The sequence below is a fragment of the Macaca fascicularis genome, chromosome 2 (assembly GCF_037993035.2).
Source record: "Macaca fascicularis isolate 582-1 chromosome 2, T2T-MFA8v1.1".
Classification (NCBI taxonomy): Eukaryota; Metazoa; Chordata; class Mammalia; order Primates; family Cercopithecidae; genus Macaca; species Macaca fascicularis.
Genome location: NC_088376.1, coordinates 185,106,127 through 185,132,047, shown reverse-complemented (window position 1 = coordinate 185,132,047; position 25,921 = coordinate 185,106,127). Strand labels below are relative to the sequence as shown.

General features: G+C 35.9%; 1 protein-coding gene across 7 annotated transcripts in view; it reads left to right on the top strand.

Annotated features, from left to right (window-relative positions):
- EPHA6 (EPH receptor A6) overlaps positions 1–24,893 on the top strand; it is a 930,448-nt gene extending 905,555 nt beyond the window's left edge. For all 7 annotated transcript variants that reach the window (XM_065539279.2, XM_045385337.3, XM_005548367.5 and 4 more), the window contains 3 exons: positions 11,054–11,247; positions 22,658–22,807; positions 23,805–24,893. In XM_065539279.2, coding sequence (XP_065395351.1) covers positions 11,054–11,247; positions 22,658–22,807; positions 23,805–23,919 — 459 coding nt within the window. In that variant the 3' untranslated portion in view covers positions 23,920–24,893. The remainder of the gene's footprint in view (positions 1–11,053; positions 11,248–22,657; positions 22,808–23,804) is intronic.
- Positions 24,894–25,921: the final 1,028 nt, after the last annotated feature.

Below are 25,921 nucleotides of genomic sequence, written 5' to 3'. Positions count from 1 at the left end.
AAACAGTACTGTGTGAAAATACAGTTATTGTTTGATACATATATATGCCAAGAAAGCATAGCATGCAGACTCTATTTTTCAGGGTTCTTTTGATTATAAATGAAAGAAACCTAACCCAAAGTAACATAAGCAAAAATTAGGAAATTTTTTCATCATGAAACTAAGAAGGTGGTCCAGCATTGCTCAGTCCAGAGGCTCATGCAGGATTTTTAGTGCTTGCTAGGGGCATTGACTTCATTCTCTCCTACTGCTAAGTTCTTCGCTGTCTGCTTCTGTACACTCCAGGGCTCAGTATTCCAGCTTTGCAACCCCAGCAAAATGAGACCTTCTTTCTGTGAAAATTCATACACCAATCCCAGAGGAGACTCTGGCTGGCTTTGTTAGGACCTTGCCCAACACTAAAACAAAACCATGTCAGGGAAATGGATACTATGATTGCCCCAGCTAGGTTTATATGCCAGTCTGTGCATTCAGAGGTAGTCGGAGCACTGTAACTGGCAGTTTCCCCATAATTACCTCCAGTGAGGGAGGAATTCCCCAAAGCAATGCTGTCAGAAGGTATATATTACTTTTTTGGTATACATCATTTTCAAGAGCAACTTTATTTACTTCAGTATCAAGTGACAGCAAAATATTAACATTGTGAATCACTGTATTCTAATGAGGCAGCAGATTATATTGAAAAGACCAGTCGGGCTTTAGAACAAGATCTCTCAACCTTAGCACTATTAACATTTGGGGCCAGATAATTCTTTGCAGATAAATATGTTACATGCTTTGCAGCACATTTAGCAGCATACTCAGCCACTAAGAAGCAGATGCCAGTAAAACCCTCCCAAGCTGTGATAACCAAACATGTCCCAGATGTTGTCCAGTCATCAACATAAGATGGAGGGAAAAATCACCCCCAGTGAAGAACCACTGCTTTCTAGCTAGAAAGATCTGGGTTCAAATCCCAGATCCACAGTTCACTAGCCGTATAATCTTAGGCAAGTTGTTAAAGCTTTCTGAGATACTGGGTATACTGAGGTTCAAAATACTCAGCTCTGGAATTTGAAAGAATTAGAGATAATATATGTAAAGTATCTGGTACATAGGTGTTTAATCAATGGTAATAATAGCTTACATTTTCTGGTCATACTATGAGCCAAGTATTTTATAGTATTAGCTCATTTAATTTTCAAGCTTTTTCTCTGATGTAGGTAACCATTATTACTCCCATTTCTAGATAAGATAACTGAGGCTTAGAGAGTACAAGTGGCTTACCCATGGTTACATAGCTGGTTAGTGATAACACAAAAGGTCAGGCCCCCTGCTTACTCCAAAATGCATGCTTTTACCCATTAAGCTCTATTGTGGATGTCTAATTTTCAAAGGAGTCTTCATACCACAGTTCTACAAAATGAGATCAAAGCACATTTAATTATGCCTGCTACTCTATCACAAGAGTAGTATTTTTATTGTTTCCTATTAGCAAAAGAATGTGGATTGACTCCCAGTTGTGTGGAAATATAAATATTTTCCACAGGATTTTTGTCTTGATGTTAAAAATGTACCATACTGCCATTATATTTCTTAAAAATATTTAAGGCAGTAGCTTAAAATCAAATTTTAAAGATTGACATATTTAACCTATTACCAGAAACATTTCACAAGTACCTTGAAAGTGTGTAGTCCCTTGCTGTTTTCTAGCATATGAAGATTTTTTTCTTTTTTATAAGGTATTTCAGAGTAATGTTTTATGTTATTTTCATCCAAGTTCAAAGTAATTATTACTTACTACATAATGGACGTACACTGTAATGCTAGAGTTACACATGCTCCAAAGATGATACCAAGGGCACTGCGGTTCTTCCCTCCAACACTTACACCACGTAATGTACTTAACAGAAGAAAATGGAAGCAAAACATGAACAGCAGGCAACATTAAATAACCAAATCCCCACAGAGCTCATATGTAGGGAAAAACGTAGCGACACTTAAATGAGAGGTGACTTAGCTCAAGCTAATGACCTAAATGTAAGATTGGAGTCTTGGGTTTTGTTTTGTTTTGTTTTCTTTCCCCTGACATGATGCTACTAAAAAATAAAAATCACCTTGAAGCAGTTTGAAGCCCAAATGCCTCCTGGGTATGGTATCATTTAGGCATATGCTAGCTACCAAACTAGTTCAGTTTCCCAAAAAGAGAACTGCTATCAGGGAGCATCTCATTTGAGGTTTACTAGGAAACAGGATGCTTCTCAGTGTTTTTGTTTTCATTTATTTTTCCCTCCTTGCTTTTCAAATGCTTTTAAATAATAATGAGTTTTGCTTTAGATTGCTTTCTGAAACTTACCCGAAGGGTAAAAATATGGAGTTTGTCATTAGAATTTTATTTTTATAGGTGATGTGGTCGGAAACAACCTTTTGATCTTAGCTGAATTGATTCGTTTCTTCCAAATTTAAGAAGGAAGAAAATAACCTTTTACTGTACTTCCTGTTTGTCCTCATAATTCTATAACCTTTCTCAATTATGTGTCAGTACTTCAGCCAAGAATGGTGGAAATGTAGAATCCACTTACCTGAAATGCAGCATGATTTTATGACTCGGAGAGTCCAGTCATTTCCGATTTTTGCCTCTGATTAGATTTTCCAAATTCTACTTTATTATGTAATGGTCCTAGAGTAATGATCTGTGTAAGACACTACAGTAAATTGCTAAAAGCCCATTTCTATTATTTCAACCTTCCTTATTACAGAAGACTTTTTACATTTATTTGAATATGTATTCTACCAAAGGAATTTTCAAAAAGACCTTCCTTTTCCTAACTTTTCAGTAATTCCTACTGTTGGTAAATAGGCTATTGCAGTATTTTAATTAAATACATACTAATTACATGAGTATGATGTACGTCTGCTACAGAGGCAAGAATAATAGGGGATATTATGAGATGTAATCAATCATAAACAATTCAAATAAGTTTCAAGGAGAAGAAACCAGTAACCAGTATGGTACTTCCACAGTATAACTTTCAAGGGAAAATTTTTTTAACTGAATGACCACAAAACTAGAACATGTGTACATGCCAGCAATATTTTCATAAATAATTAATTATACCTTTAATTTCTATTTGGAAGAAATATGTTTACCAGCTTTAGATCCTATGATTTTTGTTCATTTTCATGCTCTTTGGAGCCTTTACAAAGAGGGATTTTCTTTGTAGTCATAATCTATTTTTCCATAGCTTTTAGAGATTTTTGGTGGAACCAGGAAATGTATTATTTAGAGTTGTCTACTATTTTTATAAAATCAAAATTAACCACCAGTGAAGAAATCTCATATTTTCCCAGAGAGTGCTTGGGAAATGGCCCTAAGTCTTAAGAACATCAGCTTCTTAAAGGAAAAAAATAGTCTCAGAAAAGTAGATTTGGAATGTGTCCTTGTATTTTCAAAAATGTGATTTGTTGTCTAGGAACTGGCATAGTAAGAAACACTGTGGTACCCCAAATCTTCCTAGCTTTACTTTATGAGGATATACTCTGGTTCTGTCTGTATTTTTATCTCAGCATAGAGGTCCATCTAAGCACTTGGAACTCTGTGAGAAATATTCCTTAGAATGGAGACCAAATCCAGAATTAAATTTACAGAAACTCCAGATCTAGAGATGTTACCAAATTTCCTACAGACTAAATCTTTGGTTTCAATGACCAGAAACATAGATTTTTGAGGTGAAAGGTACTATTGCAAACAGAATCCAGTCCTCTTTTCCTTGTCAATGAAGAGTCAGAGACTTGCCCAAAGGCAGAGCTTGGTTAGTGACAGCTTAGGACTTCAGTGAGGTTTCAGGCAACTCCTTCTCTAATGTTTCCATGACTTACAAACTGAATCAGACTTTGTTAGGAATGAAGATTTTTTAAATGATAAATCATGTCATCAACAACTTTTTGACCTATGAGAGTCCTACATGTTGTTCCTCATTTTGTCCTCTCATTGAACAATCCGAAAAAAAGAGACCTCCTAAAGGACCAACGCTTTCCATTTTATATAGGTCCTTGACATGCTATTGTGACTTCCAGAAAAAAACAATGGAGAATTGTCTTAAATGTAGGATTTTAAGAAAGTTGTTGGGTTTTTTTTTTCAATCTTACATCTAAGAAGAAAATCTTAAAAACAAAATCTTAGGCTAAATAACAAATTAGTCTCTGAAAAAAGTGTTTTCTGTGTCTAAATATTTCATCACTGTAAGCCCCTTTTTCTATCTTTTTATTAGTATATCTAATTTCATTTGGCATTTGATTGCTTTTAACTGAGTTATACATTCTGAATGTTGAAAAATATTGAATGAGAAAGTATATTAGTCCATTTTCACACTGCTATGAAGAAATAACCAGAGACTGGGTAATTTATAAAGGAAAGAGGCTTAATGAACTCACAGTTCCTCATGGCTGGGGAGGCCTCACAATCATGGTAGAAGACAAAAAAGGAGTAAAGGCATGTCTTACATGGTGGCAGGCAAGAGAGTATGTGCAGGGGAACTGCCCTTTATAAAACCATCAGATCTCATGGGACTTATTCACCATCATGAGAACAGCATGGGAAAAACACACCCCCATAATTCAATTACCTGCCACTGGGTTCCTCCCATGATATGTGGGGATTGTTGGAGCTACAATACAAGGTGAGATTTGGGTGGGGACACAGTCAAGCCATATCAGAAAGCATAAAGTTACAAGTGTTATTTACTTACAACCACTTTTCTTCTGCCTTTCTTCTTTTCCTTCTCTCTCTTTTTTTTTTTTCTTTTTTTTTTTTTTTTTTTGGCTCATGTAGACACAATCTTTATATTGCACACCAGGAAAATGCATTACCAGTGTTTTCAGTGTTACCGTATTATGAATATAAATGTCCTAATCTGTATAAGTAATCATTATCACAAAAAGTAAGTATAGACTGTGACTCTCTGCTTTGCAATCCCCCTTCTACCTGAAATTATAGGTTTTCCACAGAGATGTGAAAAATATTTAGAAGGAAGATAAAAATAAAATCATTTCATATTCCATTTTCTAGTGTACATTTCATCCCTTGTTAAATTTTGAGACAGTTTCTTTTTAAAAGACTGTATAAATAACTAAATTCAATGTGCCTCTCTTTTGGAGGTACCTAGCAGCCTTATAACATAAAAATGTAATACCCTGCAGAGTCTAAGCAGTCCTTGCTCAATAGTATTGTTCAGAGATGTCTCAATATCTTCTTATTGACTGTCTAATACTTGTTTTCCTTAATATAAGATGTGCATTGCCTTCTTTGATTCAGAAACCATCAAGAAAATTGGAAAACTCATCAGATTCAGCAAGAGCAGAACAGCCTGCTATGTGCCCCAACTGAGCCTTCTGTTGATTCTAGGTTGTTAAAAATTGTGATGTCAATGACAAGAAACCGGTATGATCTATTTAGAATAAGCAGCCAGGTTTAAGATAATAATTTCTGGCAGAATCTAATTCCTTCTAACTTTTCATAAAAATTATCATTGCAGTCATTTTCATATTTTTTCACATAATTTTAATTTTCTTCTTACATTTTAAAATAAGGGTATAACCTTGTATAACTCTTCTCCCAAAGGATGACAGCCTACAAATATCATAAAACCAAACTGTTACAAAATTCTCTCTAGTTAATTGCCACCCTTTCATATCCTAAAACAACAAACCTCAATTAGTCTTTTAGACAAAGCACCCCATATGCTGCTCCCTGTCAGTCCTTAATTAGGGAATCAGAATATACTTCTAAAGCAAAACTTTCCACAAAGGAAATGTTTATGAAGATAAAGGTTAATATAGGATTTCTCAAGCTTCTCTGAAAATTCAGCTTTCATAAATCACGTATGTCAATTGGCACTCCATTCTTTGACTTAACAAGGCATTGTGCTAGATGCTGGGAACACATGGAACAAAGAAACAGTCACTGCTCTGGAGGAGCTCAGTGCCCCCAAGCTGAGAGACTACAAATGTTTTGCACTGGCTGGAGCCAAAGGTAAAACGGGACACAGCAAAGGTGAGGACTGAGAGCCAGGCACATGGTGAGCCATTGCAGAAATTCAGATATGGGAGAAACATGATCACAGGTCTACTTCAGTAGGATTGCTTTCATTGCATTGTGGGGGATGATTGGTGGAGGAAAAGGAGAAGCGAGGAGACCAATGGGGAGGCCTTTGCAGTGATCAAAATGGGAAATAAATCATTTGAAGACAGAATGAAAAATGGAACAGATTTAAGTTTTATGAAGGCGGTAGAATCAGCATGATGAGTTAATTTTGAGCAACAGGAAAGGCAGAGGCCCAGATAACTCCCTGACCGCTAACTTGAATCACTAGAAGAATGGCAGTACCCTTCCTAAAGGACAAAAATCCCAAAGGAGGAGTGGGTTTAGTTTTGCACAAAATAAATCCAAGATACCTTTATGAAGTGATGTATCCTATAGGTGATAAATATAGAAATCTGGAGAGAAAGCTGAGCTAGAGCTGCAGACATGGAGACCATAAGCAGATAGGTGAGATAGGTGATAGTGAAAGCATGGAGTATATAAGTCCCACAAAGAGACCTCAAGGTCTACTTCTGGGGGAATGAGTCAGAGATGTGGTGCAAGACTCAGGACAGATTTTATCTACCACTACTGTGATCGAGAGGCTATCATGATGATAATATTAAGCTATTATTCATGAAATTACTTGCTATGTGATATTGACCCAATCTTTTAATCAGTTTGAGCTTTGGTTTTCTTACCTATAAGATGTGTACAATCATACTCAAATAATAAAGTATTTTGAGACCTAAATTAGGTAAACTGTGTTAAAACACCTAGCTCTGAACTTGACACATAATAAACTCTCAAAGGTATATATGTTGAATCTGAAACCAGAAAGCTCATAGAAAATTGAACTCATCATCACTCCAGTCCCAGACTTGCTGCTTCTCCTCTGTCCTCTCTCTTTGCCGGCTGACGAAGCCAAAATTCTAGAAGTTGTTTGTCTCCTCCCTCTACTTGTCACGTCTAATCTCAGCCCAGTCCTGTCAAATCAGTTCACTTCTTGAACACCACAGCCATTGCTTCCACTAAGGCCTGGACCACTGCAAGGCTCCTTCCTGGATCCTTTGACTCCCCAGTGCACTCTCCGCACTGCAGCCACAGTGAGCTTTTCTAAATGGGAAATCTAACAAAATTTACTTTCTAAAATTCTTTTCCCCTTTGTGTAAAGTCTAAGTTTATATCATGCCAAATCCTTCGTGATCTCAAGAAACATAATTTTACGTAACCTCCCAACCTCAAAACTCACCATTCCTCTCTTTGAAGACTATTCTAGCCACCTAAATCTACTCGCATTCTAGATCACATCTCCTTTCCTCAACCCGCCCACTTGGCCCTCCACCCTTTCACATACCCCTTAAGGTCCGGTCACCTCCTGCGAGAAGTCTTCCTGAGGCTGGGTTAGGTACCTCTCCCACACGCTCCCAGAACAGCCTGTTCTGTGTGGCACTTCTCATATTCATAGTCCCTGGTCACTCTCAATAGATAATGCATTTCTTAAAGACAGAGATATACCTGACTTGTTACGTTATCCCTTGAACACAGAATGGTCAATAGTACATAGTAAGTGTTTAATATCTGTCTCTTTGGATGAATAAATTTAAAAATCTGTTAGAAAGATACATCTTTTAAGCAATTTTGTGAATTACTTTAAAAAATATAAATTTCTTATCAGACTACCTTTGAAGACAGTTTTCAGATGTGTGATCTCGGGCAAGTTAAACCTCTCTTTATGATTATTTGTCTGTAAAATGGAGGTAACAATTATACCTACCTCATAAAGTTATTGTGAGGATTAAAAGAGTTAATACATGAACATCGTTTAGAACTGGCCTTGAAAGTACTCAAGAGATCTCAATAATTGCTAATAATCTGTTTTTATAATGTCACTATCGCTTTATTGTTACCCTTTTCCTATGAGATGGGTCCCTTTGTGTTTGGCACCTGTCATGAGCCAGGGCTCAGGCAGATTTTGCAAGGTTGTAAGTTAAAGAATTGAGGAAATTTAAAAGCCAGAGATCAGCAAGAAGAAAAGTCACGAGTCTTCTGATCCTCCCACTGTCCCCACAGAGAGGCCGGGACCACATGCTCTACTGGACGCATTGTGGGTAAAATTTCCAGGCAAAGGAACCTACCTGCTCGTCACTCTTACAAGGCATGCATGAGAGCAACTTTGCCAAGAGGCGTAAGCAATCTAGCATTCTAGATTTGGATGCCAACCGTCTACAGGAGTCATCTGAAGCTGAGGACCTGGGGCCAGTGGAAAATAGTAACCCTCTAGATAGGAGTCAGAAGCCACAAGTCTTACAGGAAGCTAGGTTTTGGTCAAGTACCTACCTCTTAGAGAAGAGCAAGCTTCCAGTCTCATCTGGCTTCTTATCCAGGAAACCCAGAGTGAGATTATGAAATCATTTTCAGACAAGGCTGCTTGACGCAGCAGTTTTTAAATCAATAACTTCCTTCAGAGAGGACTTCAAATGCTGTCATGTTTATACTTTGAATCTATTTTGAATAGGTCGAGACACTAAGTTTTCTAAGAATCTGCTCCTCTATCAAGACAAATCCAAAAATTTCTTCTAATAGCATTTGTTTAGGTCAATAATATTTATTAATGTGTCAGGCAATGTACTAAACGATGAGCACAGAAAATTTAGAAGTATAATTCCTGCTTTCCAGTATGTACAGCCTGAGATGAAAGGCAGATAAAAAATTACACTACAATGTCATGGATGCAGTTGTAGATACATGCACAAGACTCAGAGGCATTAAGAAATGACTCTATTCAGTTTGAGATTATATTTTGCAAACTATGAAATAAATAATTTTTGTTTACCCAGAATATTAAACTTAGGATCCGAGTAAAAATGTTGAAGTCCAAATAGCAGATGCCATGACAAAAGATAGCATGGTAATCACTACTAAAATTGTATTGGGTGGTAAGAAATTGGAGAGGAAGATGTTATAACATGAGAACTAAAAAGCATTTCCGGGGAGTGGTCAGAGGAAAATGTTGTAAGTTAAAAGGAATTTAGTTCAAATTTCAACCCTGCCACTTACTAGCTATGTGAATTTAGGCAAGTTTCCTTATTCCTCTGAGTCTAAATTGTCTCATTTAAGAAATGGGGATAATAATATCTACCATATTGAGCTATTTTAAGCAGTAAATGAATAAAAATATGCAAAGCACATAGCACATGGTAGATAATAAAGGGAGCTATTTTTTTTCTAAGAATATAACCTCACTTGTCACCTATTTTATTCCATGCATTTATAATTAGATAACTGGAAAATTGACTATCAAGCACTCCTAGAGTGGGATTTCAGCACTGTTTTATAACGGAATTCTATCCTATTTTTCTCAGTTACTTCTCTGGGCTATACGCAATAGTTTTGATGCATTGCAAGTGTTTTACACACATCCTGCTTTAATAAAACGTGTAACAAAATCTTAAAATCCAAGCCTAGTTGGTAGTAAAAGTAGTCAGAAAACAGATGAGAAAAATCCTGTTCAATAACAAAATATAAAATGAATAGAAAAATGCTAGTATCCTGACAGGCTAAAGTGGTCTGGTCAAAAAGACAATGATGAGATTATGAGAAATTCCCTATTACTAAAAAGCTAAAACTTCGCAGTTAAGAGGTTCCTGAAGACATATTGTTCCTTTTTTACAAACAGCCTCTAACATAAATTAAGAATATGTTAGAGTCATGTCCAGTGGTGTAAATTTAAAAAGAAATCAAATTGCATTTTTATATTTCTGGTTTTTGGTTTTTTTTGAGAGGGACAGAGGAGGGGGAAGTTAAATTTTGCCTGTCTTTAAACATTAGTCTGTTCCTCTGTTTTCCAAACTCAACAATGGTGACAATAAACACTTTCTTTTGTCTTTTCCCCAGAGACAAGAATAAATGTTCACATGAATACTTTTGAACATTTCATAAAAACCTAGGCTATATAAATTCAGGGTCAGTATTATCATATTGCTAGGAAGGTAGAACATACACTAAACAGATGAATTTCCTGCCTTATCTTGTGATTTCCTTAAGTACCAAGAAAAATAGTTATTGTTATCTTGTTACTCTTAACTTTGGTCTCTTATACAGATTCCTTTCCCGAGAGCTGCACCATTCCATAGAGTAGCCATTAGACACATGTGACTATCTACATTTAAATTTAAATTAATTAAAAGTAACTGAAGTTGGAAATTCAGTTTTTTCATTCTAGTAGCTGTATTTCAAGTGCTCATTAACCACATGTGACTGTGTGCTACCATGTTGTAGAGAGGGAACATTTCTGTCATCACAGAAGTTCTGCTGAAGCACACTAGCTCAGAGGACATTCAAGCTCATGCTCCTATTGCCCTATAGCCTTAAGTTAGCCAGTGATAGCATTTTAAGGATTAAATGACCTTAGGAGTTATAGGAGTATGACTTAATAATCAGGTCAGTGTCAGACTAAGGGAAAGCTAAATGTAAGAGAATAGGAACTAAATCAGTGATGAAGAAAGAAGGGATGACAGAAACAGAATACACATTGACATTATTATAAAAGGATAAAAAATGACTCAGGAAATCAGTGCTTCGGCAGAATTTTTCTTAAAATTTTTACTTAAGACATTTGTTATATGTAATTTGCACTAAATGCATCAATCACAACACTGACTTTCTGATGTTCTAATTGGGTTTTGAGATGTTCCAGCTAAGTGACACAAAAAAGTTATTTCTTAAGGTTGTAATGAACTTAACCTCCTCTATACTGGTAGCACATGTTTAAAACATATTTTCCTCTCATAGGGGTGAGCAGATGCCTTGGAGCTACTTGCAATTTTTGTTCACAGCTTTTGTATTTATCCTTATGTAGGTCCTTGTACTCACAAGTAGTTGTCATGCTTACCATTATTTTGGCTTCTTCTGCTTGTATAAAAAGAAATTATAACATAGCATATGTATTACTGCCTAAAAATAAGAGAGTAATCTGTATATGTTTGCATTTAGGTCATTCTGTCCATTGAAGAAGGGTACAGACTTCCAGCTCCCATGGGCTGTCCGGCATCTCTACACCAACTGATGCTCCATTGCTGGCAGAAGGAGAGAAATCACAGACCAAAATTTACTGACATTGTCAGCTTCCTTGACAAACTGATCCGAAATCCCAGTGCCCTTCACACCCTGGTGGAGGACATCCTTGTGTAAGAGGCATAATGTTGAGCTTTTTCCTCTTGACGATTATAGTTTCTTTCAGGCTATAAATAAGAATAACAGGTAAAAAGGAAAATAATGCCTTGATAACTGTCTAGTTGTTGACTTTGTAGAAACCATATTTCATTTATCAGCAGAAAAAGAGAATTATTAACATTAAAGTAAAAATGGACTCTTTTAAAACAAGATAACAGATTCCCCTTTTGTCTCTCTCTAATCTTTCTGAATTACTTTCTTTATATCTTGTCCTGTTTGGGTCTTTGATATTTACATAGCCTTTTAAAATCGATTGATCCTTCCTTACCTTTAGAAGTAGAGAGAGAGAGACAGAGAGAGAGAGAGAGAGAGAGAGAGTGTGTGTGTGTGTGTGTGTGGGCAGCCCCTTTAATTTTCTTGCCTATTCTATGTTCTGTTCCTCAATTTGAAATGGCAAGCCAGACAGGGGCAATTTGTGAATCAGCCCAGAGGAAGGATATTTCCTGCTGATATGATCACATCTAGTTGTTGTTACTCTCCATTCCAAAACCAGAAAAGAACAGATAACAAGACAAGAAAACGGAGGCACTCATACACCATTTTGTAAAAGTCAGTAGACCTGAGAAGACCTACTCACCTCCCTGTGAAGTGCAATTATAAGAAGAAGCGTAGAAAAAAAAGACTATCTTCTATGTCTGAAAATATTACATTTTGAATATCATTAAGTTTAAAACATTTCTTCATTTGGGAAACATTGGACTTAGAAATCACCAACGTATATCCAAAGCTCACCTTCTTCACTCAGGGGATGGCTGGGGGCTATTCAGACATTCAACTTCAGATCACAGGTTCCAGCCAGTGCAGGTTTTCAGTGACGGTAAGGCCGAGGCTCTTCAAGGACTATTTGAAACAGACCTCAGTTCACAGCAGAGCACTGAAGAGTTCACCTCTAAAGCACTAATTGGCAGCCTCAGTAAAGTGAAGCCAAGCATGAAATAGCTAGAGATGAAACTATTACTCTGGCCCATCTTCCCTGAAGAAGTCCAACACAGGAAACAGTAAAGGAAGGAAAGGCACTTTGGATTTTATCATGAAAGCGATGGACAGCCGTGGAAGGATTTTAAGCAAGGGAATAGCGTGATTACATTTGCATTTCTGAAAGATCGCTCTAGGGACGATTTACACTGTGAGTGCAAAACAGGGAACAAAACTGGAAACAGACAGTTTTAACGTTTTCAGTAAATAAAGCTAGAAAAGATCAGGACTTCTGAAATGGGAATGAGCTTGGGGGTCAGGAGATAAGAGAATTTTATTATTATTATTATTTTCTAATAATAAGTCATAACATTTATTATTAGGAAAACCAATGCATCTTAGTCACTGATTGAATATGGAAGGATGGAGGAGAAAAAGAATCAAAGATGTTTGTCAAGTTTCTTTCTTAGACCAGCTGGCTGATGGTATTACCACAGAGGAGGGAGAGGGACAAGTTTTTGGAATAGAAATGAGACCATTTTGAGCATGCTGAGTTGCAGAAGCCTGTGGGACATCTAGACAGTTATATTTATAGGTTGAACCTAGGTAAAAAGATCTGGGCTAGAGATGTAGATGTGAAGATCATCAGCATATAGATTGTAGCTGAAGCTTTAACTGTAGTTAAGATAGCTCACAGAGAATATAAAGAATGCAAATAAGTAGTGGAAAGGATGAAACCCTCTAATTTAAGATATGAACTGAACAAAAAGTACCCAAAGGGAACTGAAAAAGAGAAGCCAGACAAGTAATCAGGAAAACAGGGAAGAGCAGTATCATAGAAGCCAAAAGAGGAGAGCGTTTCAAGGAGTATAATGTCCAAGGCCTCACAAAATTGCAGTAAAATAAAACATGAAATGTCTCCATTGGATTCAGCAATAAGACATTCAGGTGTGCATGCACAACCTTTGGTACAGCATTTTCAATAAAGTTGTGTCAGACAGATTACAACAGAGGAAGAGTGAATATGAGCTCAGAGAAAGGAGCAATACATAGTACCAATTTTTTTCAAGAAACCTGTCTCTGATGAGAAAGAAAAGTAGTTAGAGGAAATGTTTCTTGGTTTTTGTTTTTATATCAGCTATTGAGGTGACTTGGTCATGCTATAGTATTGAGGAGAAGGAGCTAGTAGTGAGTCTGCATTAATGGAAGAGGATACTGGCATCTGTAAACTGAAATCCTTTAATCTGGGCCCCTCGTTGTGGTTTAGAGTTAACAGAATCCACAATCAGTGCCCATCAACAAAGCTCTCTGACTGTGCTATAGCTATAGAAGCAGGCATATAAAAACCTTTTTGAAGAAAAGCAGATAAAACAATTTCCTCTCTGCTTTTTCAAGATTATGAATGATCATGATATTTGGAAAATATTGATGAAGAATCTAAGATGAGAAAGTGTCAAAAAGTAACAGGGATCCAGAGGTCAAGTCAAGATGAGAGGGTATATCTGAGGGCCAGAGGTCTGTGACTTAGTGGGCCGTTCAGCAGTCTAGTGGAAGAGCCCCATGAGTGGCGAGCTCTGCCATAGCACTGCCGCATGCAGGCCAAAAGTTGGGTGCTTTATACCAACTTGGCACCTTGATTCAATTCTAAAGTCTGATCTCTGGGAAACCCAATGGAAGTTTTGTGACTGTTTTGCTATCCTTGTTTCTGGCAAAGACATATGTGCTACTGTTTTTGCCATTAATATAATATACTTTTGTTTAAAAAACAAAAAGAATCAGTGTTCTAAGGTTCACATGCCTGAACCTTTATCAGCATTCTTATTTTCACAGCAGCCTGGATGGGTTCTCCTGCTCCACTCTCTTACCTCCAATACCACCCACCCACTCTGTTCATGATTCCAGAGAGCTGAGACTGTTTAGGGAGAAGAGACATGATAGATTAAAGGATAGCCATATTAGCTAAAGAACGCCAGGTTGGTTTTATGCTCATAAAACTGACACTGCTTCTCTATCTCCCAAATCGCAGAGCCCAGTTGTCTGCCCCAGAGTGATGTTGGATTAAGGAAACATAACATATGTAGAATTTCCATCTTTTCTCCTATATCTCTCAAACCTGAAAAGGAGTCCAGGTGTATAATCCACAGCAACACTTTTCAAATTCTCCTGCACTCTCCTTTTCTGTAGCATCCCCAACCCCCAGATTTCTCTCATACTTACATGCTGATATTACTCTCTCATCTGCTAGGTCCCCATGGTTTTTATTCCATTCTAATTGCTTTTTTCTCAAGACTCACCTGAGAAGTTGTTATCCTTTCTGTTGACAGAATAGTAAGAGGGGAAGAAATTATAGTGACAGAGGGGATGAGGAAGGCCATGAAATCCACAATTTAATAATTTTATACTAACATATTGAAAATTTAATAATTTTATACTAACATATTGGAAATTTCATAAACCTGTATATGCAATCGTTCCTCTCAAAAGTCAGAGTACCTAAATTGAAAAGATGTTGGCCAGAGAAGGCTTTCATTATTTGGTGCAGCAGTTACCTTTTCCTTTCTGCTGATATTCTTGTGCCTGACACACTCCCATGGGAATATTCAGAGCTCTGTGCAGTTCCCAACATGCTTGCTTTCTCTCCTACTCAAGAAAGTGTATAGATATACCATATAAGTGAATGTGGCAATATTATAAGCATAACCCTAAATCCAACTAACAGTAAAAAACTAGTTTGCAGGACCACTGTATTAATATAAGCAGTTATCCTTTCATAAATGTGAATTTCAAACTACCCTCACATTCATTCAGTTTATAATAATGCCTTATAACTGCCTTTCAAATAATTATTTGTAGCTGTCATGTCATGCACAGCCCTTGGGAGAAACGACTCAGCTTAACGCCAAGGTTGTGTGTAGAACAGCATCTGGAGTAGTGCCTGGCCATGCACTTTAAAACACCTTTTTCTCCCTCTCCACTAACCCTCAGGACCAACCTTGTAGCTGCTCCCAACCCCAAGTATTTTCCCATAGAGTCCAAGATTAGGTCTGGGGTCCTATAGTTTAATAGCACAAAGTGGCTTGATAATTACATGGTGACCCTTCACCCAGTCCTACCTCCCCCACCCTCACCCACATTGTCCTACACATTTGTTCTGCATTGTCTTCAACCCTCGCCCCTGATTACTCCACACACTGAAGTCTACTGAGTGCACCAGGCCGTAGTCAGCTGGTCAATATCCTTTAGGACAGAGTTTCAATGTAATGGGAAAATAATGCTTTCTTCTAATCCCTGCTCCAGGTCCCCAGCGTGTCACTGACAAAGAATTTGACACATTAGGGGCTTCTTGACTATCAGCTCAAATGTCATATCAGGGATGGGCAGTAGTTGTCCAGATGGACCATGCCAGTCTATGATAGTCGGCTACCTCAGAAATAATGCTTTGCCCAGGCCAAGACACCATATGTACTGTATATTGTTACTACCCACTGGGCCATAATTAAGGATCGTATAAGACTTTAGCTATTAGCAACTGCAACTACCAGCTTCTGTAGTACATATTAGTCTATCTTGTAACTTTAAAGCACTTGCTTTCCAGTAATATGTGAATCATGAAGGTAGGGAAAAGCCCATACCAATACCATTATTTAGAACCTCTTCTTTAAAAAACTGTGAATAATGCTGTAAGACTGAATAGTAAGTACTCTCTCTCTCCACTTAGCAAATTATGCACCAATAATGCTGTCTTATGAATACAATAACTTCCAACATTTTGATGTTAAATTTTCTACCCATTTTGAGAAGATTTTGTTCAATGCCACCTAGGCAATGCATAATCAGCACTTGCTAAATTGTTTATCGCTATACACCAAGTCATAGACAACTTGTTTTGTTTTGATTCTTGTTGCTGGCACTTTTAAATATGCTTTTCATGACAGATAAATAACTGGCTGGCCAAAACCAATGTTGAAATTGAATAATAAGCAAAGTTCTGTGGAAGGAAGACAGAATATGAAAGATATATCAGGAGATTTGAAACTTCCACCTGCCCATTAGAAAAACCTAAATTCAGCCAGGCTCAGTGGCTCACATCTGTAATCCTGACCCTTTGAGAGGCCAAGGTGGCAGGATCACTTGAAGCCAGGAGTTCACCAGCATGAGCAACAAAATGAAACCCATCTCTACAAAAAATTAAAAACTACAATTAGCCAGGCATGGTGGCACATGCCTGTGGTCCCAGCTGCTTGAGAGACGAAGGTGGGAGGATCGCTTGAGCCCAGGACTTCGAGTCTGCTCTGCACTATGATCATGCCACTACACTCCAGCCGGGGCAACAGAGACCCCGTGCCAAAAAAACGAGAAAAGAAAAATAGAAAATTCCCATAAACTGCTGGCACAAGATCTTTATAATATAATATCAATATCCGTATTAATACTGATACAAACTCTTAATATATATTATCAACAATAACTATGATTGCCGTTTGTTGACAGCCTACTATGTGTCAGTTGTGGTACTAGGGGCTTTTATTGGTTATATCACTTAATCTCACTGTTATTATTCCCATCTCTCAGAACGGAAATGGAGACTTAAAGAGGCTAACTTTCCCAAAAGTACACAGCAATAATGAGTAGATCAGGAATTTGAAGGCCACTAACTCCATAGTCCTTATTCTTTCCAGGATACAACATAGAATCACACACAAGGGCAAGATGTTTGCTAATACAACCCTGCTTCCAAACTATGATTATAAGAAAAGGGGGTACATTTTCACATTTCCAGATAGATTTTGTCTGGACTAGTCAAAATTCATAGATGGAGTCTATTAAAATTCAAAAAACAATTTTTAGTGGAGAGCAGCCTGTTATTTTGTCCCAGTAGGCAAATAATAGAATGTAGAGAATATGACCTTAGTCATGGGAATAAATAGAAAATACACAGTCCGTATATCCCCCAGACACCCTCCTACAATGCCCAGCCACTTGAAGAACATTACTTGAAAAAGGAAAGTAGTAATAGCAACAATATAGAGAAATGAGGAAAATATGGCAGTAACATCACATAGTTCCAGAATTACGTCCTCAGACATTTCTGTAGATTGAATTTTTCTGGTGCTGGCAAATACGTTTTACTTCTTTTTCTCACTATGGCAGACATTACTAATCATCACAACACTCTCCTGCTGAGCCCAGACGCTGCCTTAGTATCCTTCTCGTGACCACATTTTGACAACCACTGCCAATGAATTGCAGTTGGCATGTGACATGAAACCTATTTTCTGATCCTGGATTATTTCCTCACAAAAGTAGGCTTTTCTTGAGGTTCAGGGATCTATTACTCTGGCCGTAGGAACCATGTGCTGGGTACTCTACTGGGAATTATGGGGAATTTTTTATAAGTATTATCCCTGCTCTGCATCTGTTCCTCTTAATGTTCAAACATATCTGCAACTTTAAATTTTGCTGTGAAATTTTAATTTTCATTCCTTCATATTTTTCACTATTTATCAGCCTTATTATGTTTACATAATCATATAAATAACAAACAATTGAAGACTTACTGAAAATAAAAGACTGACAAAAAATAATTAATGTCCTTAACACTGTGGAGTTAGACTGTTTAAAACAGATATATGTTACCCACAAGCACAAAATATCTATATCTATATCTATATATTTCTATGCATTTGAGGTTTTATAACCCTTTGAGTAAAATTACACTTTAAAAATGTTTTAAATATCGAAATTCTTTCATTAATTTAATGTGTTCACATTGAATGTTAGCCTTAATTGTAGAGAGGACTTTTTAAAAATATATGATTAAGTAAATGCTTCTTCAAAGGGTTTGTAGATAGTGTATGTATGACAAAATTATTTCATGCATTAAATGGATAGTGTGAAGTGTAGTCCCTGAGTCACAAGATGAGGAACTCATGTAAAAGCAGCCATATTGCATTAAGTCAATGTGCTGTTGTGGCTCTAGGTCTGGTTATAATTGCAGGTGAACCCTTAACCCTATGCTACCCAACTCCAGCTATCACTGCCTCTTTCTCCACCTTGAAACCTATAAAGACAGAATAAACAAACATTTTCACAATAGAAGGAATAATTAAACAGCATCTTATTTGATAAGTTGACAACTATATCAACAGGTACTTAAATTCTTCTAGGTTTTTGATTTATGGAATGATATGAAAATATTCATCATGAATCAGCCATCATGTTATGGACCAAACTTTTCTGTACAGAATTTAATATTCGAGTCTGAGTCATCATGTATTTAATGAACTCCTATAATGTTTTCAGCATTATGTGAGTGCCTACATAAAATAGAAAGATGTGTTCCTGCCATCAGGGGGTTTTCACTTATTCTTTAAACAATTCTTCTGTCTTATGAATTTTTCCCAAAGAAGTTACTCAATTGAAACAAAAAAAAAACATGCTCTTAAACTACATACTCACGTCTACTAAAAGACTGTTGTTAGCAACCTAAGAGTCTAACTTTAGAAAATTACAAATTATTAAGCATCCACATATAGAATATTATGTACCCATTTGAATATGAAGACTATTGAAACATGGGATACATTCATGAATATATGAAATGAAGGCAATATAAAATAAAATGGACCCTATCTGCATATTTCTGCTAATCATATATACATGTACAAGCTAGGAAACAAGAAGTTGTGTTAGAGTGTAAGAGAAGAAAAACCTTTAAGCATGTGAGGGTGTCTGTCATATTAAAACAGAATCTTAGCTTGCAATAGTGTTTCTCAAAATAGAACCTTTCTTAAATCATTTTAGTATGTCCATTGCTATCATATATTTATATGATGAATATGAAACATGGAAAACTTTGAGGACAAAACACTTCTTGCCTTTTAATGGTAGTATTGATACACATTGATGACATATCTAAGGAACTTCTAAGTTAAAATGCTAGCACTATTGTGAACTCAAAGGACTCATTAGAGTAAAAACTTCTGGACTCTTACCAGAGCTATTCATTTTTTAACATATTTTATTGTATTTAAATTTTATATTTATTACTATACTGTAACATTACCTGTAATACCTATGCTCCAGCCCTTTCTATTATCTAAATTGACCATAATTATACCTGAAATTTCCTAATTCTACCCCCATTCTCATTTTTCTGAGGAAAAAGTTGATCCTTGACCTTCTATTCTACAATAAGTATTTTTTTAAATGTGAGCTGCAGGTTTGGCTCTAAAGATATTTCTCAGGTGGGCAGTACTCACTAATCACCAAATAGCACAAATTTCTACATGCTCAGCAAATAGCACACTAAATTTATCATTGTACATGTTTGATAAGAAAGGGCATTTATTGTTTATTAGGTAATATTCCAGAGAATTCATGTGAGGATAATGGTACCAAGCCCTCGAAGCCAGAAAATAGCAACATTTTTCAACTTCCTTAGAAGATAAGGTGAAAGAAAAGTTATTGCACAGTGGCTGTGAACAATGAGGGAACCCTGACCTTACTAAATCAACTGCCAAGGCAGTTGTATAAAGGCCAAAGAGTAACTAGGTCACTGAAGATGCGTGGAGAGAAAGGGAATTCTGGTATTGAAGCATTCTGGAAGCAAACGGTAGATGCTTTTCAACAAGGGAAATAGGCTATTTAAGTCATTTAATATACAGAATGTCCTTGCATGACCTTTTATACTAAGGACATAAAATTAGCAAGATACATTTCCACTCACCAAATACATGAAATCATGAAATTTCAAGAGTTATTCCAGTGTTATCTCGGGAGAGAGAAGTAGAAGTCATCTGACTATGTCGGTGCATCGAGAATGACATAGGAGTATGAAGGGAAAGTCACTTTAATACATTCTTTTAATTTTGTTCAGTTTTAACAAACTACTTTGACAAGTATTTAAAAGATATGAGAGTCACGTTATTTTGAAATAGGACATTCAATTTTCTAACATGTGGTTTTATTTATGTTAACAAGCAACAAGGATATCCTGGTCATTTTGATATTTAACCTCTTGGCCAGTGAAGTACGGTATATCCCCTGAAACTGGTCAAATAATTTAGAAAAATAATATAGAAACTATTCTGAATTCTCTTACATATTTACAATGCACATTAGAGCAGTGAAGACTCTGAGAAACACTACAACTTAAAAATCTGCTTCACTCTGTTTGCCACGGAGACCTTTATTATTTTGTGTTTTACATATGAATTTTTATTTGACAATATTCATTAACATAAACACCTCTAGGAAACTTTGAATAAATATGGCAACAGTTCAAGTATTTGCTGGTAGATAGATGCTATGATAGCTTTCCAATCTTTCAACAGGACTGACCTTTGTTTTAGGTCAAATCATGAATCATTTTGATGTTAATTAAAATGAAACAGTCCACAATCAAAATAACATTGCAATCTGTAGTACAGGAGAAAAGAATGCAGCTTAACAGCCTCCAAATAGGAAATGTAATGGAACTGAGTAATGTTAAAAAGGACAGAAGTCACTGTTAAGGATAACCAGACCCAATACAGAGTACAGTGTAATCAATCACAAGGTATATGCATTTAATTTATGTTAATTCCAATCATACATAAAGAGTACAACCCCACCCTGTCATCTCTGTTCACCCCACCTCCACCTTCAGCTAGACCTCAGTTTAGGAAAAGGTAGGTCAATGTAGTAATGAAAAGGAAATCCAAATAAATGAATTCTAGGCCTTTAGTAGGGACTTTGTGCTGAATTCCAAGGGCACCTTTCAGAATCTTCAGGAGTTGTACCATATACAACTTGTGCTCCTAAAAGACTTGGGTCCTAGTGACTTTAGGCTGATTTAAAGGATTTTTAAGGGTAATTTTAATGGTTAGGGAATTACAGTTTTTGCCTTAAGTATTAACCTTAGGACCTAATTCCTATATTATTAGTAGAACAATACCAGGGTTATATAGCATGTATATGCCCTTCTGCTTCACAGTAGGGGAATTCTTACTTCACATGGTTTAATCATGTGTGCTTGTAGCTTATCAATTGCTAGTTAAAACTGAAGTAGTTCAAATGTGAATGGTAAAAATATTTTGATAAAATAGTCCAAATATGAACTTTAAAATCTATGCCTCTAATTGTCTCTGTAGATTCTTTCATTCTTTAACTTTATAAAACTTTAAAAACAAAGCAAATGAAAGGTGGACTAATTTCAATATTCCAATAAAAATAACTCAGTGATTCACTTCTAAAAGGGAGTTTTTCATTACTTAGAATATGTAGATTTAACTCAAACACTAAATTTTTTTAAAAGATTATTACTGCTTTACTAGTTAATATAAATTACAGATCTAAGAATTCTTTAAATGATATAGTTATTACCTAGAGCTTTAGTAACACATTTATTAGTATAAAAGCACTTTAACTACCAAGTATTTTTTAAAACATGCAAAATAAAACATGTTAAAATACACATTATTTTTTTAATTTGTAATTAGTAAAGAAACTAATACAATTTGTTGTCAGAATGACTTAAATACACAATTCTGAGTTATTTTTACCATAATTTATAAGAGTAATTCTGTTTTTATTCTCTCTGACTCAAGCTATTATATATATTTCATATATATTGCATATAAATATGTATGTGTGTGTATATATAAGCACATGTATACCCTAGCCTTTCCAAAGTAATACCTTTATACTGCCCCTTGCATCAGATCTGAGAAACAAAAATAAGGATCGCTATATCATTGCCTTGTTAACCCAACCTAACATTGATTTTGTGGTGTTTTGTGTCTTATTAATATCTGTGCGTTGGGGACATTACCCTATGCTTGTATGGGTGTAAATCTTATTCATGCAATAGAACTCTATGACAATAAAAATTACATTTTAACAAATGATAAATTATTATTGAATGTTTGAGAACAGCTAAATGGAAGTTTGATCAATGAATTCACCATAAGAAGGAGAAGAACTATCACAGCAAATGTAGAAAAGGACATGGATTCAGGGGTAGGTCAGACGGGGTAAGAATGAACATCCTGTGGCTAGTTACTCTCCTTGTGGGGACAAGGGATGGGCTATTCCTTAAGTTTCAAAACACAATTTTATGCAAGAGAAAAACATATAAGAAGAAGGGGGATAGCAAGATGTGAGTTCTCTCAAGATCCATCATGAAAAAATTAAAAAGAAAAAAATCAATATAAGGCCCAGTCGTAGTAGCAAAAAGCACAAAAAGCAAAAGTGTTCCACCAGATAAGTCACTGATTTGATAAATAATTTTTTAAAGTGATTGATTTGAATAAGATAGAAAGTCAGAGGCTTTTAAATGGAGAAAACATTAGATGTAAGAATATTGTAAAAGGAAAATGAAAATTCCATGATTCATGCTTTTTTTGGCTTTTAAATGCTCTCCATGTTTTGTTTTGTTTTGTTTTGCTTTGTTTTGTTTTCTTACAGAATGCCAGAGTCCCCTGGTGAAGTTCCAGAATATCCTTTGTTTGTCACAGTTGGTGACTGGCTAGATTCTATAAAGATGGGGCAATACAAGAATAACTTCATGGCAGCAGGGTTTACAACTTTTGACCTGATTTCAAGAATGAGCATTGAGTAAGTGATACTGGGGTTATTACTGTAACTAGATGCCCTGCTGGGGATTATATGTTCAAATGCTGTATCAAGAACACCTTTCCTTAGGCTAGTAGGTAATTTCCCAGTGTTTTCTCACCATTTCTGACTATCATTCTAGTGAAAGTTGGACATTACACTTTTAACTATTATTCTTTGAAAGAATATATTTAATTCAAATAGCTATTTAAAATATTTTAAATGTTTTCTAAAATGCACGTTACTCTCATCCAAATCAGACTTTATGCCAACTTAATTTTACCTTGGCAAATTTTACTCACATATATTAATATTGCATAATCAATTCCTATTACCTTCATCAAATTAATGCAATATGATCATGTCATTTTCAGAGCTCCTTCTAGGTATTATAATGGTCAACCATTTTCCACTGTCTCAAAGATTGTCCTTTGCCTACATGCAATGAAAATATTTAACATATGTTTAAAAGACTAAATGGTTACGTTGAACCATATTAAAGTGCCATTGTTTTAAGACACTAATGGCAATTTCATACAGTACAACATAAGGGCAATTTTTCCAGATATCAAAAACCCATGAGAAATCAAATGGAGTTCACATTATACCCTCCATCCTACATACTCACCATTTTGCTAATACTGTTGCAAATGTATATCATTACCTAAATTATATAGCCTTTACACCTATGAAATATCTGAATATTTTATGAGTACCTGTGTATGAAATTGAAAAATACATATTGTTACATCTGAGGTTAACTTTACGCATTCTGTGGATCCAGAGAAAAGGAAAAAAAATAAACTTTTGCTGCTCATCTAAATCTCTGCGTAACAAGTAAGCTACACCATTTTTTCGCAACTGTGGCAGGGCGCTTATTTAATATATTTACATAATCATTTTATCTCGCATGCTTATCAGATCTAAATGTTCATATTCTGTATCTTTCTCTCTTTCTCTCTCTCGCTCTCGCTCTTGCTCTCGCTCTCCTCTCTCTCAGTGACATTAGAAGAATTGGAGTCATACTCATTGGACACCAGAGACGAATAGTCAGCAGTATACAGACTTTACGTTTACACATGATGCACATACAGGAGAAGGGATTTCATGTATGAAAGTACTACAAGCACCTGTGTTTTGTGCCTCGGCATTTCTAAAATGAACGATATCCTCTCTACTAGTCTCTCTTCTGATTCTCCAAACATCACTTCACAAACTGCAGTCTTCTGTTCAGACTATAGGCACACACCTTATGTTTATGCTTCCAACCAGGATTTTAAAATCATGCTACATAAATCCGCTCTGAATAACCTGCAAATAAAACCCTGGCCCACTGCAGATTATCGCTACGCAATGGTAAATAACTCAGCCTGGATGTGTAAGTTTGTATAAGCAGTATATGGGAAGTGTTCACGGACTTAACCTAAAGAAATGTATCCAGGTGGGGCTTCCTTAGTGATGTATCTAGAGTGGGATGGTAGATGAGAAAGAACTAGTTAACCTTTCTTTCATATTTTGTGATCAAGTAGCTTCCAAATTGACATAAATGTTTCATTTTTAGGTAATTATATTCAGCTCTATTGGTTGTATTGTTACTTTACTTTTTAATAGTTTAACTGTTGGTGCCTGATATTTTTAGAATTATTTGCAGAAATGACCAGTGATATCATGTAATGAATTTTTGTGAGGTATGACTATGATGAGAAGGGGGTTATTAGGGAGGGAGAAAAAAATACTGTGTTTATAAATCATCTGAGGCTGGGTTTGTCAATTTTTAAAAAATTAACTTTGTAGTGTCACACGTATTTCATAGTAGGTGGTAGTTTAAAGGCTTTTCACCTCTAATTTTATTTATTTATTTATTTTTTACTAACTGTAGTATATTTCTCTACTACCTTATGAAGACCGCTCCTGGAAAGACCAAGAGTGACTTCATTGATCTAATAATGGCTTTCATAGAGAAAAGCTTGGGATAAATCCATGACTATTCCCTTTGTGCACTGTCACAAATTTGCAAAAGCAATTATCAAAGCACTGAGAAAATTAGTCATTCTCAGTAGAATTGCTTTGAATAAAATACATTAGATTATACCCTTAGATTTAATGTAAAATTATTAATTTAAACAGAACTTTATGATAGATACATGGTGGCCCAAAGAAATAAACATACTTAGCTGACCATTTGGTATCGGTGCATTTTGCAAGTTGAAGCGTTCTTATGTTTTATTTGCAAAAATAAGTTACATGAACATGCTGAGCTCTTTTCCAAACCTTCTAAGAAATAAGTATGAATACTCCAAAGAGTAAACAGATCTTACACATGAGCATAGTGTATCAACCTGGGTCCAACATACAGTTACATAAAAATGAGAACACAGCTAAGATATGTTGTTGTCATCATCTTCTGAGAGGCTTAAAAAACAAAGGTAAATACATATGTTAAGTGATTTAAGCTGAGTTGGCTTATCAAAATAGTGCTATATCTTATGAAAAAATTAAATTATAAAATCAGCTGCTCCCTGTAAAACTAAAAAAAATGATTACTGTTTTAGGTGGAAGAGTAAGTAAAATGTGTTGAAGGAGAAAAACAGAGTAGGTTGTCTAAAGATACTGATTTAATAAATTAGCTTTTATAGGATCTCAGTGATAATGGTGCCCTACCCACATTGACAAATTCCTATCTAAATTCATTTTTTGTCATAGTAGTTTTTGTTTGTTTGTTTTTTAATAAAGGACCCTGTTTGGATTTTTTGTTTTTGTTTTTGTTTTTTGTTTGTTTGTTTGTTTTTGAGACAGAGGTGTTTTGCTCTTGTTGCCCAGGCTGGAGTGCAATGGCGCGATCTCAGCTCACTGCAACCTTCGCCTCCTGGGTTCAAGCCATTCTCCTGCCTCAGCCTCCCGAGTAGCTGGAATTACAGATGCCTGCCACCATGCCTGGCTAATTTTTGTATTTTTAGTAGAGACGGAGTTTCACTGTGTTGGCCAGGCTGGTCTCGAACTCCTGACCTCAAGTGATCTGCCCGCCTCGGCCTCCCAAAGTGCTGAGATTACAGGCATGAGCCACGGAGCCCGGCCATTTTTTCTTATATTTAGATTTTGTTGATTGTCCCATTATAT